This window comes from Meriones unguiculatus (assembly GCF_030254825.1).
Source record: "Meriones unguiculatus strain TT.TT164.6M chromosome X unlocalized genomic scaffold, Bangor_MerUng_6.1 ChrX_unordered_Scaffold_30, whole genome shotgun sequence".
NCBI lineage: Eukaryota > Metazoa > Chordata > Mammalia > Rodentia > Muridae > Meriones > Meriones unguiculatus.
The window spans coordinates 14,707,732-14,723,104 of record NW_026843706.1 but is presented as its reverse complement, the minus strand read 5'-3'; the positions used below and the strand labels follow the sequence as shown (position 1 = coordinate 14,723,104).

The following is a 15,373-nucleotide window of genomic DNA, read 5'->3' as shown; positions in this document are numbered from 1 at the left end:
TCATTCCCAGCCTGACTTGGTTCATGATTTCATTCCCTCTGTCAGAAGTAGGCTTGGCTAGTTTTCCTACCTCTCTGCCAGTACACATGCCTTCTGCCAGTCTGTGCTGTCCGGATGCAGGCCATCCTGATTGTCTAGTATACTTGCTCTAGAACCTTCTCCCCTCTCTTTTTCTTCCACAGGGTGGCTCCATTTCTGTATTTCTGTTTCCTTTCCTATGCTCCTGAAATCAGACTGAGGTATTTGCTAACGGCCATGTATTGGTCTCTGAATTTTGCTACCATGTAGCCTTTTTATTACTGTTACTGTTGTTATCCTGTCCAAAGTCTTCTTAACCTCAGATATCATCACCATCCCCTACACATGTCTGTCAGGAAGTCACCCTGCTGTTCTCTGAAGCCCATTGTCCTTTCTTGTTGAAATGATCTATAACTGTGCCCTCTTCAATCTCCTGTGGGCAATTTCTGAGTCCTTCCAGACAGTGATATTGTCCTCCTTGTTTTCTCTGCTTAATTCCTTGTTTATAGTGGGTCCTCTATGCTTACTTAAAGATCCAGTGAATATACTAGTGTAAATAGACTTAATAAATAGGAGTCACCATCAACCAGCCCATCAGAGTAGTCTGATATTTACTGACTGTCTCCAAGGACTCCCTAAGGAGCACCATTACCTGAATTGTAGACAAGCAGATGCATATAGTAGAATGGTGCATGAGATCTCCTGGGAAAAGGCTTTCCTCCTAGAAGAGGCTAATACTGAAAGATGAGCACAGGCACCAATGAGATTAGGCCTAAATGAAGGAGTGGTGTGCGATGTGAAGAAGCCAGCCAGACTACCAATGCAAACGTTTATTGCCTAGGACCTTGGTTTATGTATAAGGGCACTAACAATAGATGGTGCTATGCTAAAAGGCAAGTCAAAGTTTATAGAGCCTGCTCCATCATTTTTCTTTTTAAAAGTTATTTGTGTGTGTGTGTGTCAGGGGTGGCTAATTTTTGTAGTACTAGAAAGTGCTATATACATGCTTCTGTAAGAGAAAAGTAATCATCAACCTTCTGCAGCTGTGAGGTATAGTATGAAGTATGAGCTATGAGGTATAGTAATGACTGGTCTGGCAAGACTTGTCCTTTGGGACAGTAGTGGCACAAATGTTATAGGATTAACCAGCCATTTTGTTATTGAATACAAACTCCATTCTACAAGATAGAACCTATACCTGGCACTGTTATTGGGCGAGAAACTAGAAAGGTCATAGGCCCTAGAAGAGAAACTAATACTATATTCTCCTAAATGGACATAGGTATAGCAAAACAACTCCAAATGACTTATTGCTAGACCCATAGGTTAGTACATCTTCCAACCCTCACCAGAGAAGCTTCTTCCTCTTGCAGTAGATAACATTCAACACAAGAACATGCAACTGGTCAATTTTCATAAAACAAAACGTTGTCATATGCTCAGCCCTAAACGGGATGCCTCTACCCTTGCCTCAAACTCAGAAGAGAGGGGGAAAGATTTTAAGAGCCAGAGGTGGTAGATAACTACAAGGATACTATTTCCCAGACATAACAGGAGAGCTGCACTTAGGAACTCTGTGATTTCAATGGCATATAGAAACCTTGCACAAGCTCAAGGCAAACTAAATGCCAGCCTGAAGATTCCATGTGGGCATGAAGTCCCGCTCCTAAATGAGGAGGTCTTGGTATTTCATAGCTGCTGGGTAAGGGAGAGTCTGTCTTTTTTTTTTTTTAGGGTGTGACCACTGGTAGGTGAGCCGATGTTCCAGGGCAAGACCCACACCCAAAAGTGTTTGGTTAACACATATTGGTTGTAATGACTTAAGAAAAAACAAACAAGAAGTTACAGCGGTGGGGAGGTCGGGTGGATCTGGGAGGATTTCAGAGAGGAGAATTCATATGATCAAAATACATTGTATGAAATTCTCAAAGTATTTTTTACTTCCTTAGAATGTAGTACTTCCTAGATTCTTTAAATTTGGGGGTTCTTCAGACTTTCATGAAAATATTTTCTGAAATGAAGAAACCTTGTTTCTTAAGTATAATCTAAAAGGGACAAATAATATCACTGTATATCTTTAAATGGTGTATCAATAGTTTTTTACAAAGGTTAGCAGTTCAGAAGAATATCAGAAATTAAAATTAGGAAAAAAATGGTCCCTCAAATTCCTGTTAAAATAGAGCAGAGTTCTTAAGCATTGAGGCACATACAAGTCAGTACTGGAGAGGCTGACACAGAAGTGCCAAGAACCAAGGCCATCCTGCTCTACATAGAGAGTTTCAGGCATGCCAGGGTTCCAAAGTGAGACCAGGTTTGTCTCAGAAACAAAACAAAACAAAAATAGAAATAAAAAAAGTCAGAAAAGAATCACTTAGTAAGTGGTTTTCTAGAATCTTGAAGTTAGATATTCATAGAAGTAAGTCTATGAGTGTGTTGGCTGTGGGATGGTCCCATCATTTGAAGACATTTCTAAATGTACATAGCATCACAGTTTATTCCCTGGAATACTTGTTTTGCTTTGTTTTTTTCTGGTGCTAAGGATTTGCACCTAGGCTCATATGCATATTAGACAATCAGTCTTACCACTGCACAGTACCCAGGCCCTCAAACACAATTTTCATGAAACTGTCTTCTATTTGAGATGACCTTGAGTCTTCATCAATCTAACACTCAAACATCCAGTTCTGAAGTGACACTTCAGGTCTGTGGGAAGAAGAGGAATGTGATAGAAGAACCCCACTCAGTCAGGAGACATTTGCACATCTTAATAAAATTTTAAAGACCCAGTCTAAAATTAAGACACATGTAGTAAAATACCATAATGAAACCTATTACTTTATATGCTGACTTAAAGCAATTTAAAAAAAAAAATTTATCTACATTCTTTAAGCAAATCTTTATATCGGTGCCATTTTAGAATAATGTCTAAGCAAAAGCTAAATCTGTTGTTATTTTGGAGTTTTCCCCCAAGACACAACAATGCTAAATGTAGCTAAATTAAAATGACAAGTTATATTCTATGTCCAAGCTGTTTTTTTTCCCCCTGGTGCAAAATCAGAGATTTTTTTTTCATCTCAACTTTGTCCTTTAACATTTTTCAAATGTTACATTGTGCTATTTTTAATGTGGAAAATTGTGCACATGCTCTTTTTGTTAGTCTGCACAGCTTAACTAGTAAGTACTGAAACTGATGGAATGCCCAAATATCAATCCAGAGGAAAACTTGGGCACTTGCTAAATTCTGGGCTGGGCCTGGCTTTTCTAATATCTTCTCCCAGTTTTGACATTGTTCTCTTACATAAAATGTTATTGAGAGAAACTTTTTTCCCATTTACTTTCTCTGTAAATCTGTAATTCCATGATTATTACTTTAAATAATAGCCATTGCCCAAATATTTTGACTACAGATTCCTAAGCATTCTGCTCTAGTCTACCTGTACTTCTAGGACCAAGTCAAGAGGGAAGTTAGTTCCTAGAGACCCTAAAGAATATGGTTCACTAGAGGTGAGATGGAATGTGGGTATCTGATATCTAATGGAACCACCAAACATACCCCAGTTCTGAGGCAGAACTCTGGCTGGGGAAGGACCACACCTCAAAAGGAAGCTACAAAGAATTCGCAGGCCAGAAGCTCACCACCAGTTCATGGCAAAACATTTCACTGTTCTGACTTTGGTATCTTAAGGCTGAATTTTGAATCAGTGCTTCAGCAGTCAGGAGAGTAGATGCCATCCTTACCTGGGTATGTGGCAAATCAAAGTGCATGTCTTCCTCACCTACTAGGTGAATAGCACTGCTTGCTTGGTGTTGTGTTCTCTCAGTGAGACTTTCCTTGTAAGATGGAGAGTTAAAAACAGGCCCACCCAAGGTCATGTTTGGGAATGCCAGTTCACTAAAGAAATGTTAAAAACCTCAAAGGTCTACAATGTATTGTCTAGGAGAGAAAATAAAATGCCAGCTGAAAACCTCAAGTCAGGTAACCCATTAACTTCAGGTTAAAATGTTCTTCAGACAGGAACTTGGGTTAGGCTGGTAATAAGTTACCACTTGTGGGGAATTTTATACTGTTAATGATGTACTCATGTATGAATTTTGGTAACTTTGATTTCCTGCTTAATATTTGTTTTGTTTTCTATAATTATCCACCTTCGTATTATGTGACAGTGAGCTTACATTGTAAACTTCTTGCTTCTTTCTCTTATCCAAAATTTTAAGAAAAAAACAAAAGCCTCTAAAAAAAAAAGTCACAGTATGTTCTGCATTAAAAGCTATAAGCATCTGCCGTTCTAGAATGGTTGCTTCACTTGATTCAATCGGTTTATGCAATGCTTTTTAAAACATGTTTTCTTATAATTAAAAACTAATTTGTTGGAATGGTGAAGATAGTGGTTGAAGCCTCTAGTGTTTTCCATTCCGGCCCATACACACATGTTGGTATGTTACTTCCTAAAGAAAAATTTTAGCAATTATGTGATTCAAATTTTTTTACAAAATATTTGAGCTGTGAATCTGGCTCTTAGTCTCAAGAGTAATCTAGGAGCCCTTCCTGTCACCAGTTCTTTGCTTCCTTCTACAGGGGAGACATGCTGTTACCTATACACATGTTAACTACTTTGACAGCTATCGTGGGACACATGTAGGAGCTGCAGGTTGCAAGCACCTGTGACCCAGAAGCAATTTCTTGAGAAAGGCCATCTGATAGATAGCTAACGAAGACATTGTCTTGTTTGCATGCTAATGACAAACGTCATTGCCTGCCTGCCCTTGATTTCTATTTAGTCTAAGGTGCTGAGGAAAATATGTAGATGGTAGTGATTTGGACCATATAGCTTTAATCTTCTGGTAACAATTTCACAATGATTTTCATATAAGATATACAAAGGCATGCTCAAGGTAACAAGTGTTAATATCAGAATTGAGAAATAGTAATGTACCTAGAAAGTGCTATTCCCCTTTTAAAGAACATTCCTACATTTTTATGAGAAAAGAATTTATTTTCTTTTTTAAACTGTTCATATATTATTTATTGTTCTATTTTTTTTCTTCACAATTTATTTATTATATATCCCAATTGAAGCCCCCTCCCTCAGCTCTCCCAGTCCCACCCTCCCTCACTCCCTCATCCCCTTCCCTTAGTCCACTGAAAGGGGGAGTTCTCCACTGTTGCCGTCTGCCCATATCTTGTTAAGTCTCATTGGGACTGTTTGGATCCTCTTCCTCCGTGGCCTGGAAAGGCTGCATCATCAGGGGTGAGTGATCAAAGAGCAGCCAACTGAGTTCATGATAGAGGCAGCCCCTGATCCACTCACTCAGAGATCCACGTGGAGACTGAGCTGTCAATTGGCGACAGCTGAGCAGGAGGTATAAGGCCTCTCCATGAATTGTCCTTAAAGGATGCTCAACATCCTTAGTCATCTGGGAAATGCAAATGAAAACAACTATGAGATTCCATCTTATACTATCAGAATGGCTAAGATCAAAAACTTAAGTGACAATACATGCTGGAGAGGATGTGGAAAAAGGGGAACCCTCCTCCATTGCTGGTGGGTGTATAAACTTGTACAACCACTTTTGAAATCAATCTGATACTTTCTCACAAAACTTGGACTAGCACTACCTCACGATCCAGCTATACCACTCCTGGGCATATACCCAAAAGATGCCCCACTATTTAACAAGGACATTTGTTCAACTATGTTTGTAGCAGCTTCATTTGTAATAACCAGAACCTGGAAACAACCTACTGTCCCTCAATGGAGGAATGGATACAGAAATTTTGGTACATCTACACAATGGAATACTACTCAGCTATTAAAAACAAGAAAATCAGGGCCAGAGAGATGGCTCAGAGGATAAGAGCACTGGCTGCTCTTCCAAAGGTGCTGAGTTCAATTCTCAGAAAAAACAAGAAAATCATGAAATTTTCAGGCAAATGGATGGAACTATGCTGAGTGAGGTAACCCAGAAACAGAAAGACAAGCATTCTATTTTTCATTTACTTTATATCCTTGTTGTAGCCCTATCCCTCCTTCCTTCCCAGTCTTACCCTCTCTCTTTCTTCCTTCCTCCCCCCTTCTCCCCATAAAAGGGAGCTCCCTTTCCATCCACCTCAGTTCACCAAGTGGCATTAGGAGTAAGAGTGTCCTCTTCTCCTGTGGCCTGGGAAGAGAGTCCCACCAGGTACCCTGCTTACAAGGTATGCAGTGATAAAGATAGAGCAGAGATTGATGGAATACCCAACCAATGTCTGGCCTAACCAAAACCCACCCTATCAGAAAGTGCCAACCCCTAACACTATGAACAATACAGGAACCTGACAGAGTTGTTTTTTGTTTTTGTTTTTGTTTTTTTTTTTTTTTGAGAGACTCTACCCAGCAGTGCTTAAAACAGATGCTGAGACTCACAGCCTAACATTGGGTGACACGTAGGAAGTCTTGTGGAAAAGTGAGAGGAAAGGAAAAGGACCTAGAGGTGACAGGAACTCCACAAGAAGATCAACAGAGCCATTCCTACATTTTACTTCTCTAAGAAAAAAGTTATCTAAGCCATTGGTTCAGGAGTAGTATTTACTTTGAAAATGTTTCCATGTTCTTAGATGGTCTTTTGCTTCATAGGAGAGAAACGCAGGGAAGTAAAAATGAAACCACCAAAGTCATGCAGAGGTCAGGAACTTATTACAAGAAGGCAAAAACCGTTTTCTTCCAAAGTCTAACCACACATTCTTAATTATGTGCATCTCAATTTACGTGCCACCTACAACTCTCCCCAGATCATAGCATTCAGATAGAGTGAGTATTTACCCATACCAGGTACTGGTCAGGATGCTTTTTAGTTTTCAGAAATATGGTAGACTTCTTAGTTGGGTGCTAGATCTCTCCTTCTTAGAGAAATTCACCAAGCATATTAGTGCTGTTTTCACCAAAAGGCTGAGGCAAGTATCAGTGTTGGTCTGGGTTCTTGGTCAGTTTCTTAGGTGGTATGTGTCATGGCTAAGGTGTGAGCCACTTGCTAGCCACTATGGAATATAGCACTTGAGTCTGACATTGTCAGACTTGAGAGCCACTGAGAATGGTGCATCCATGGGCAAATTTAGGAAGACAATGGGATCCAGCATGTTGGTGATCAGTTTTTACCCTAATTCTCTTGCGCTTCAAATATAGAAAACAATTTCTGCAAAATAAGACTCTTCCAAATATTCTATGTAATATAGGTGAGGGGACACTGGCATTCAAAATAGTAACAGAAGAAAATAGGGAGCTAGATGCCTATTGAACAATTATCTAGCCACATTTCCAGGGTTTTCAGGAGCTTCAGGGCTTCACTGTGTCATTCAGTCAAAAAAAAAAATTCTGTGTTCTGGATCAAGCCCCATTTCAGTTACTATGTATAAAGAATTTAGAGGTGTCCAGATGGCTAATATTTGTGCGGACCATTAGAAGGACTTCATCTTTTGCCGTGAGCCAAACGGGAAACCGTGGGATGATTGTGGCAGGGGAATTACTTGATCTAACTTAACGTTCTAGTGTTGTTTCTCTGAAACTGGGAGTGATCTAGACTTTCTGTGATAAACTAGGTGAGAGGTCAGAGGAGTAGGCAGGTGGTGGCAAGACTGGCAGTACAGTGCTTTGTTCAGTCACCTAGGAAGAGGGGGCTCTCATTGACTAATCTGAGGAGACAGGAAAGAGCCTGGACTGCTGAGATGGAGCCAAGGATTTGGTTTGTGATGTTAGCCTCAGAGACAATTCTCCTGCCTCATTCATGCCTTTGATATAACTGTGGGGACTGTGGAGTTGACACTTAGATAGCCACTTCCAGAGCAAGGGGTTAGAATGGTCACTAAGGGACAGATGGTATTTGAAGGTAGGAAATTAATCAATAGTGCCTTGAGAGGTCAGAGACCTGTCGTTTCAGAGGCTGGAACATTGATTCAGAATTCACAGAGAACAGTTAATTAAAAGTTTCTTAATATTCTGTCTCTCTTTAAATAGATAAACATGTCATGACACTCTCTTGAGACAGGTGCACTGTTTAATAACCATTCCTTCTCTTTTTAGTGGTCTTCAGCTGCTCAGTTGATAATAATATTTAAAATTCATAGGTACTTTTTAGTGTAGAAATCTGATATGTGTGTTTAAAACATTAAAAATCATTAAAAAAAACAAAGGTGACATTTGTAGCTATAGAAAATTGATGTTTTAAAAGTAATTATTCCTGAATATAGAAGTTAATGTAAGGCTGGTCTGAATTTTCCACAGTTGTTTTTTGTTGTTGTTATAAGTCTCAATTTCAGTTGCAATATCGTTAGCAAATCTATAAAATTTATTTTGTGAAAAATGAAAGTATAAACTGTTAGTAGACTGTTTCTCCACACTGAACTTTAAACTCTTGTTTGTGACCTTTTCTAGCCATTATTTGCATTTGAAAATGAAGAGAAGTTTAATGTGGATGGGTGGACTGTTTATAATCCAGTTGAAGAGTACAGAAGGCAGGTAAGTCAGTAAATGCTCTTGTCTGCTGTGTGTTGAATTGCAGTCAAGCATAAAGACATAATTGGTCATCTTCTCAAAATAAGTAACGGCTTTGCTTACTATGTGTTACTGGCTATGGTACCGTCTGCATTTTGTAAATTCATTCTTTCCCTCTTGTAACTAGCAGGCTCATTCTGTAGCCATATTCATGCTTCATTAAAAGCTGAATGGCCAAGTTCTGCTTCCTCTCCTAGATGAGGAACATTCATTTTGTGGTGTTTATGAAATGAGTCAAATGCTTAAGGTCTAGAAAAGTCAAACTTCTATATATTACTTCGTGTGTGTGTGTGTGTGTGTGTGTGTATGCGTGCATGTGAGTGTGTGTGCACTTAAATATTACTAGTCTTTTGATTTAAGTTATATATGTTCTGAATTACAGATTCGATGAGTTAGAACTTTTCTTATAATTGATGTATAGTATCCACAAAGAGCTTTATTATTCTCTCACATAAATATTTGCTTATATGTTTATTATAATAAAAGCATGAGGTTTGGGCTAGGGAAATGTCTCAATAGGTAAATTGCTTGCAACGTGGGGACCTGATTTGGGATCCCCAGAACCCATGTAAAAAAGCCAAATGTGGCAGCCTACACCTGTAATCCCATCACTTCGAAGAAATACATAAAGATCACAGGGGTTCTCTGGCTAGCCAGTCTAGCTAATCATTAAGCACCAAGTACAGCAAGACCCCTGTTTCAAAGGATGAGATAGAAAACAACACAGGAACCTGACATTAATATTTGGCTTCCATTTGTTCACATACAAGCATAAATGCTTGCATATACACGTGTGTGTATACACACACATACATGCCATACACACCATACATACCTTAACATAGGAAACATCTTCTAGAACTTTTGTAAAGAATGTTACAAGCAAGCATATTATGTAACAAAAGCCACCATTTGACACCTAGTATAACCAGTTTTGTGGTACAGCTAGGAGTTTTGCAATGGAATTTTTCATATTTCTTCTACAGGGCTCCTAAAATAATTTGGAAATGTTATAAAATGAACTTTCGAGAATCAAATTAAGGACAGTTGCTTCATATGAAAACAAGTGAACATAAAGGACAATTCCAGAACCTTAAGCTTGTGAAAAACTTCCTAGCCACTACTTCTACCACCATGACCCTGGTTGACTTTCATTTCCAGTTTTGATCAGTGGTTTGCACATTCATAAGCACATTATACCCTGGGGTTAATTAAAGGGAGGTTGTGCTCTAGAACACATTTATGAGTGATCCTGTGAATCAGCTTTAGACTACTGAGTTTTCAAAGTATGTATACCTCTCATTTTAATGGTTCTATTCTAGACTGACTACTGTAGGCTGGAGATATACCTCAGAGGTTAAGAGCACTGACTGCTCTTCTAAAAGTCCTGAGTCCAATTCCCAGCAACCACTATTGAGATGTGGTGCCCTCTTCTGACACATAGACACAAATGCAGGCAGAATACATGAATGAATGAATGAACGAACTAACTGACTATTGAGATGGAAGAAAGACCATTAGACCATTGTTCATGCTTTAGAAACTTCTCTGACATTATGTATGAAAGAATTTTGTCTTATGTATCTAGTTGATGTTGACAATAGTAGACTTTCCTTTAGTTTAAGCTTCTAGCTCGAAACACAAACATTTCCTTTTTTTTTTAAGAATTGCATGCATAGATGAACTTTTGAAGGTATTTTGTTCTAGACTGCCATTATATTCAATCTTTTTTTCTTGTAACTTTCTGATGGGACTTAAAACTCTCTAATTGGACTCAGCATCAGACTCAACATCTGTTTGGTCGTGGTACATAGGGCCAGACCTAAAGAAAAGGTACAATGTCTGTTCCCAAAGCAAACACTCACCAAGCTCACGTTCATGTGTGTATTTGTGCATTTGTGAGTATGGGGAGAGAATATTCCACCACCTCTGGTTATTGTCCATAGTGCATACAATTTTGTGGGTGAATGGTAGGGCTTCTGTGTCTCCCTATCATACTAGCAGCCTGCTTAAAATACTAATGACTTCACTCCTCACACAACTTACATGATGATCCTGGGTCCTCAGCCTCTTGATTTAAACAACTTGTCGGAGGTGGCGAAATGAGCCTCCCCAGAAGGGTTTCCTTTTCCCTCCCCTCAGGTCTTTTTCTAATGGGCCTAGCCTCTTTACATTTGGGAGCAGACTACATCATTCTCTCTGTTTGGAACAGGGAGAGGAATTTGCTAGCGCTCTTGTTACCCTCAAGTAGATACAGGTTAACTCTGCCCATGGCACTTTTCTTTGGAATGGAGAGGGAGGGGTGCATGTGTAGGTGAACTTGGGCTTATCTGTATAGCCAAAAAGTAAAGAATATGTCTACATGAAATAAAGGGAAATTTCAAATTCCAGAAAACCTATAGTTATGAGAAATAGTTTAGTTGTGGAGACCACCAGTGTTTTGTCCATGTGTTCATGTTGTCTGGATTATTGATTTGACATCCTTATTATAAAAAGGTAGACTGCCAATCACTCTGTGATCAAAGTGGCATGTACACATAATGCTAGAAGGAAGATATTGAAGAGACAAAGTAATTTCATGCAGAGTTATGCTTCCTTTTGTCCTTCAGGGCCTGCCCAATCACCATTGGAGGATAACTTTTATTAATAAGTTCTATGAACTCTGTGACACATACCCTGCTGTTTTGGTGGTTCCCTATCGGGCCTCAGATGATGACCTCAGGAGAGTTGCGACTTTCAGATCCCGAAATCGGATTCCTGTGAGTACCATGTCACATTTCCCTCAGAGAATACCTTTTCTTTCATAAGAACAGTAGACATGTAACTCAGAGGCCCACTCTTTTTCTGGAGTTTCATTTTGATAAGTAATTACCAAGGATCTACTGCAAGCTTGGCACCAGGTGAAATGGGAGAAGAAACAACACCTGTCTTCTAGGAGCTCCGAATCCAGGGTGCAGAAGGAAATCAGGGAAAGAGCTCTAAATGAGAGTAGTAGTAAGAGTGTCACACCTCAACGCAGTGATGTAGGGAAGAAAGGACAGGCTCTTGGCTGCTGTCAGCATTGTGGGTCATGCTAAATGCTGCTTAATCTGTGCTGTAAAGAAAAGACTGGAATGTTAGGGCATGTGTTTGTGTAGTCTTTTCTGCCTATGCTAGGATGTGCTTATCCTCATCCTGTTTGTAAGCTGCTTCAGATTCTTAATGAACTGGAGTCAAGTACAGATTATTCCAGACATTATACTACCATGTCACTGAACCTAGCTCACAAAGTTCCTTTTCAGTCCATGCATACTTATAGTCATGCCATACTTTCTAATAGGTACATGAATTTTATTGACTAAAAACTTAGACATTTTTTTCTTCCTCTGTTAATTTTCAAGAGCTGTCATAATAAGTACATTAAATTTTGCTTTAAGTTAGTAGACTAAAAAAAAAACCAATGTTTGAAGAAATTAGGATTTAATGTCACCTTGCCTTTGACTGCTAAGTATAGACATTCTTTTCCATAAAAGGATTGTTGTTGTTTTTTTTTGGGGGTGGGGGGGAATATTGTCAGCCTATGAGGAGTTGTAAGCTTTAAAATCTCTTGTTTCACTGATTAGTGTATGTTCATCTTTCCCTGAGAAAATTGTACTTGAAAGTGTGTTCTTTAGCTCATTTTGTTAAAATGTGAAGAGTTAGAAGTTCAGTTTTATGGTACAGTTGAACATTTTTTTTTACTAGTAGAGACACAGACTGTACTACTGTGACATTAGACACTTGTCTTCTGGTATGTGCTTTGCCATAGAGGGAGAACTGGGCTAATATTGTATGCATGGGTTTGGTCCACTATCTACTCAGCCTTCATTGAACATCTGTTGTGTTGAAAATAGTGTGTGGGTCTGTGTGTGTGTGTGTCTCTCTCTCTCTCTGTGTATGTGTGTGTGTGGTGGTACTATAAGCCTGATCATATGCTGTTTCCAACATACCTTCTGATCGTGTCACTCTTGACAGTAGATCTCAGCACATTTGCCTAGAAATTGGATATGCCAGTTATATGAAGTATTATGTGGTTCTTTAAAAACAAATGTAAAAATACAAAAACAGTAGGTAAGAAATAATCTCATTTAAGCATTAATCAGGTACACATTATAATAAAATACCACTGGTTAGTGAACTCATGCATATGCTTTCTGCTTCTGTTAATAGATGTATATTCCTTTTCTCAAACAGGCTTGTCTTAATTTTATAGAAGCTGCTAATGGATAAGTGATATGTGATCATTTGAGATATTTAGAAAACACTAGTAAGCAAAACCCAGCCTGCCACCTAGTGAGAAGCAGCAGTACCATGTTGTATATATCCTTCTACTTCATCTGTGCGCTGAACTATCCTTTAATGTGGATCCAAGCTCCTTTTCTCCCCTAGTAATCTATTGCAACTGTACTTTTTCGTAAACAAATCATACAGTATTGTCTGGATGTGCAATACTATAATCTGTTTTCTATTGTTAGTGCTCTAGGTCCTTTTTGACTTTTGCTTTTATGAGCAATGCTATGGGCCAGGGAAGTTGTTCAGTGAATAAAGACTCCTGCTGCTAAACCTGACAGTCTGAATTTCATCCCTGGTACCAACATGATCAAAGAAAAGAAATGATTCCCATAACTTATTCTCTGACCTCTGCACGTGCTCTGTGGCATATGCATGCCCACTCACATATCCCTCCACAAAAGTAAATAAAATTCTAAAAGTAAAAGGTAAATAAATAATGCTATGATGAATATTTTCATTTTTTAAATTTTATTTTCACTGGGGTTTTGTCTGCATGCATGTCTGTGTGAAGGTACCAGATCCTCTGGAACTGAAGTTATAGACAGTTGTGAGCTGCCATGTAGGTGTTGGGAATTTGAACCTGGATCCTTCTGGAAGAGAAATCAGTGTTCTTATCCAGTGAGGCATCTCTTCCAGCCTCTTGTGATAAATATTTTTAGTGACTACATTTTTATTTTATTTTATTGGTTTATTGAGACAGGGTTTTTCTGTGTAGCCCTGGCTGTCCTAGACTTGATTTGTAGACCAGATAGGCCTTTAACTCAAAGAGATTCACCTGTCTCTGCCTCCCAAGTGTTGGGACTGAAGGTGTGCGCCACCATGCTCAGCCATGACTACATTTTTACATACATTTTTAATTATCCATTGCTTCTCAATATTAATTTCAATATCAATAATATAAACTAGATATTTAAAATAAAATACTCTCACTGTTTGTACCCATCTACATCAAATACCATTTTTTAAATGTATCTGGTATCCAGGGAGCTGGAGAGATGGATCAGTGGTTAAGAGTTCAAACTAATCCTGCAGTAGAAAAGGGTTAAATTCTCAGAACCCACATGGTGGCTCAGAATCATCTATAACTTCAATTCAAGGGAATCAAATGCCTTCTTCTGGCCTCTGAGGGAAACAGGCATACATTCAGGCAAAACATACATACACAAAAATAAAAAGGCAGACTCCTCCCCCTAACCCATCAAAAAAAAAAAAATAGAATTTAAGAGGTAATACAGCTTTATAAAGAGTAGCATTTCCTAACATGGCAGTGCAGAGAGAAGAGAAAGATTTTGACCTAATTTAAATGTCAAAGTCTCTTGCATAGGTAGCATTTTGCTTCCTTTAAAGGTGATCTCATGTTTTTCATCACTCTTGAAACACAGCTCATAGGAAGTAGGTGGAATTTCCCAGGGCTTCCTAAGATCTTAGTCTCCTTGGCTTGGGCTGCTATGTGTTGAACTGGTCTCGAGCATGGCACAAGGACTTAAGTATTTGTTCTGAGGACAAATGCACATTCTTATAATAACATGACAATTTCTCACAGCATCATAATAAAACTGTATTGTTAAAATCCATGTTTGTCACTTGTCATCATAGAGGAATAACTTCAGAGTCATCAGAATATTTGATTTTATATTAAGTGAGCCCAAAAAGTTATGTTCTTTCATCCTTGTGTCTGTATTTCATCATTTTTGGAAGTGATTTTGCTGGCTGTGGAGCCTGCCTCCAGAAGCTAATGTAAGCTCACATTTATTGCATATTTTATGGGCATTCTTCCTTTTGTCCTCCCAGCAGTAATCTATGGTCATTATTCTCTCCATCTGATCGGGGCAGGGGCTATGAGTTCAGTGCCTGAGGGTAGCACCACAGGAGAGCTGGTTGCTCTCCGCATTTCCTTCATATTCATAAACATTCACAGTTGACTTTGTAGTGTCACTGTATTTATATATATTTATAGGGCTCAATGTAGTATATCAGTACTACATTATAGGTACTGACCAGATCAAACTAAGTAGCATATTCATCACCTCAGATAGTTATCATTGCTTTATATTGGGAGCACTTGAAATTCTGTCAGCCATTTTGAAGTATCAGTTAAATACTACTGTCCACTATAGTTATCCAGCTGTGGTAAGGAAAATGAGAGTTAGGCCTTCCCCACATTTTCAGAAGCACCTGCAGTATGATGCAGCTGGATGATTTTTTAATATATTATGTTATCAGCTACCACTTATGTGCACACTTTTCCATATGCTTCGAGTGACCTGCGAAACTCAGCATCAATGAGCCAGGCTTGCCAGTCAATTGATAAGTAACTCTCAGAGCAGGCCACATATTCCCTTTTAAGCATTGGGATCCAGATTTTGCAGTGGAGAGTGGTATCTCTCTTGACCACCAAAATCCTTCTTTGTTTCTTTTGTGTCTTCCTCCTCCTATGTTGCATTTTAGAATTGGTACTGTTACGTAAAGGACCTATAGACATAAGTTACCTCCATGGGCAGCACGATTCCTTTGCCCTT

The 15,373-nt window shown here is 38.8% G+C and overlaps 1 protein-coding gene across 6 annotated transcripts in view; it reads left to right on the top strand.

Moving 5' to 3' along the window:
* Mtm1 (myotubularin 1) overlaps nucleotides 1–15,373 on the top strand; it is a 106,782-nt gene that overhangs the window by 61,027 nt on the left and 30,382 nt on the right. For all 6 annotated transcript variants that reach the window (XM_060376658.1, XM_060376656.1, XM_060376654.1 and 3 more), the window contains exons 7-8: nucleotides 8,424–8,507; nucleotides 11,153–11,302. In XM_060376658.1, coding sequence (XP_060232641.1) covers nucleotides 8,424–8,507; nucleotides 11,153–11,302 — 234 coding nt within the window. The remainder of the gene's footprint in view (nucleotides 1–8,423; nucleotides 8,508–11,152; nucleotides 11,303–15,373) is intronic.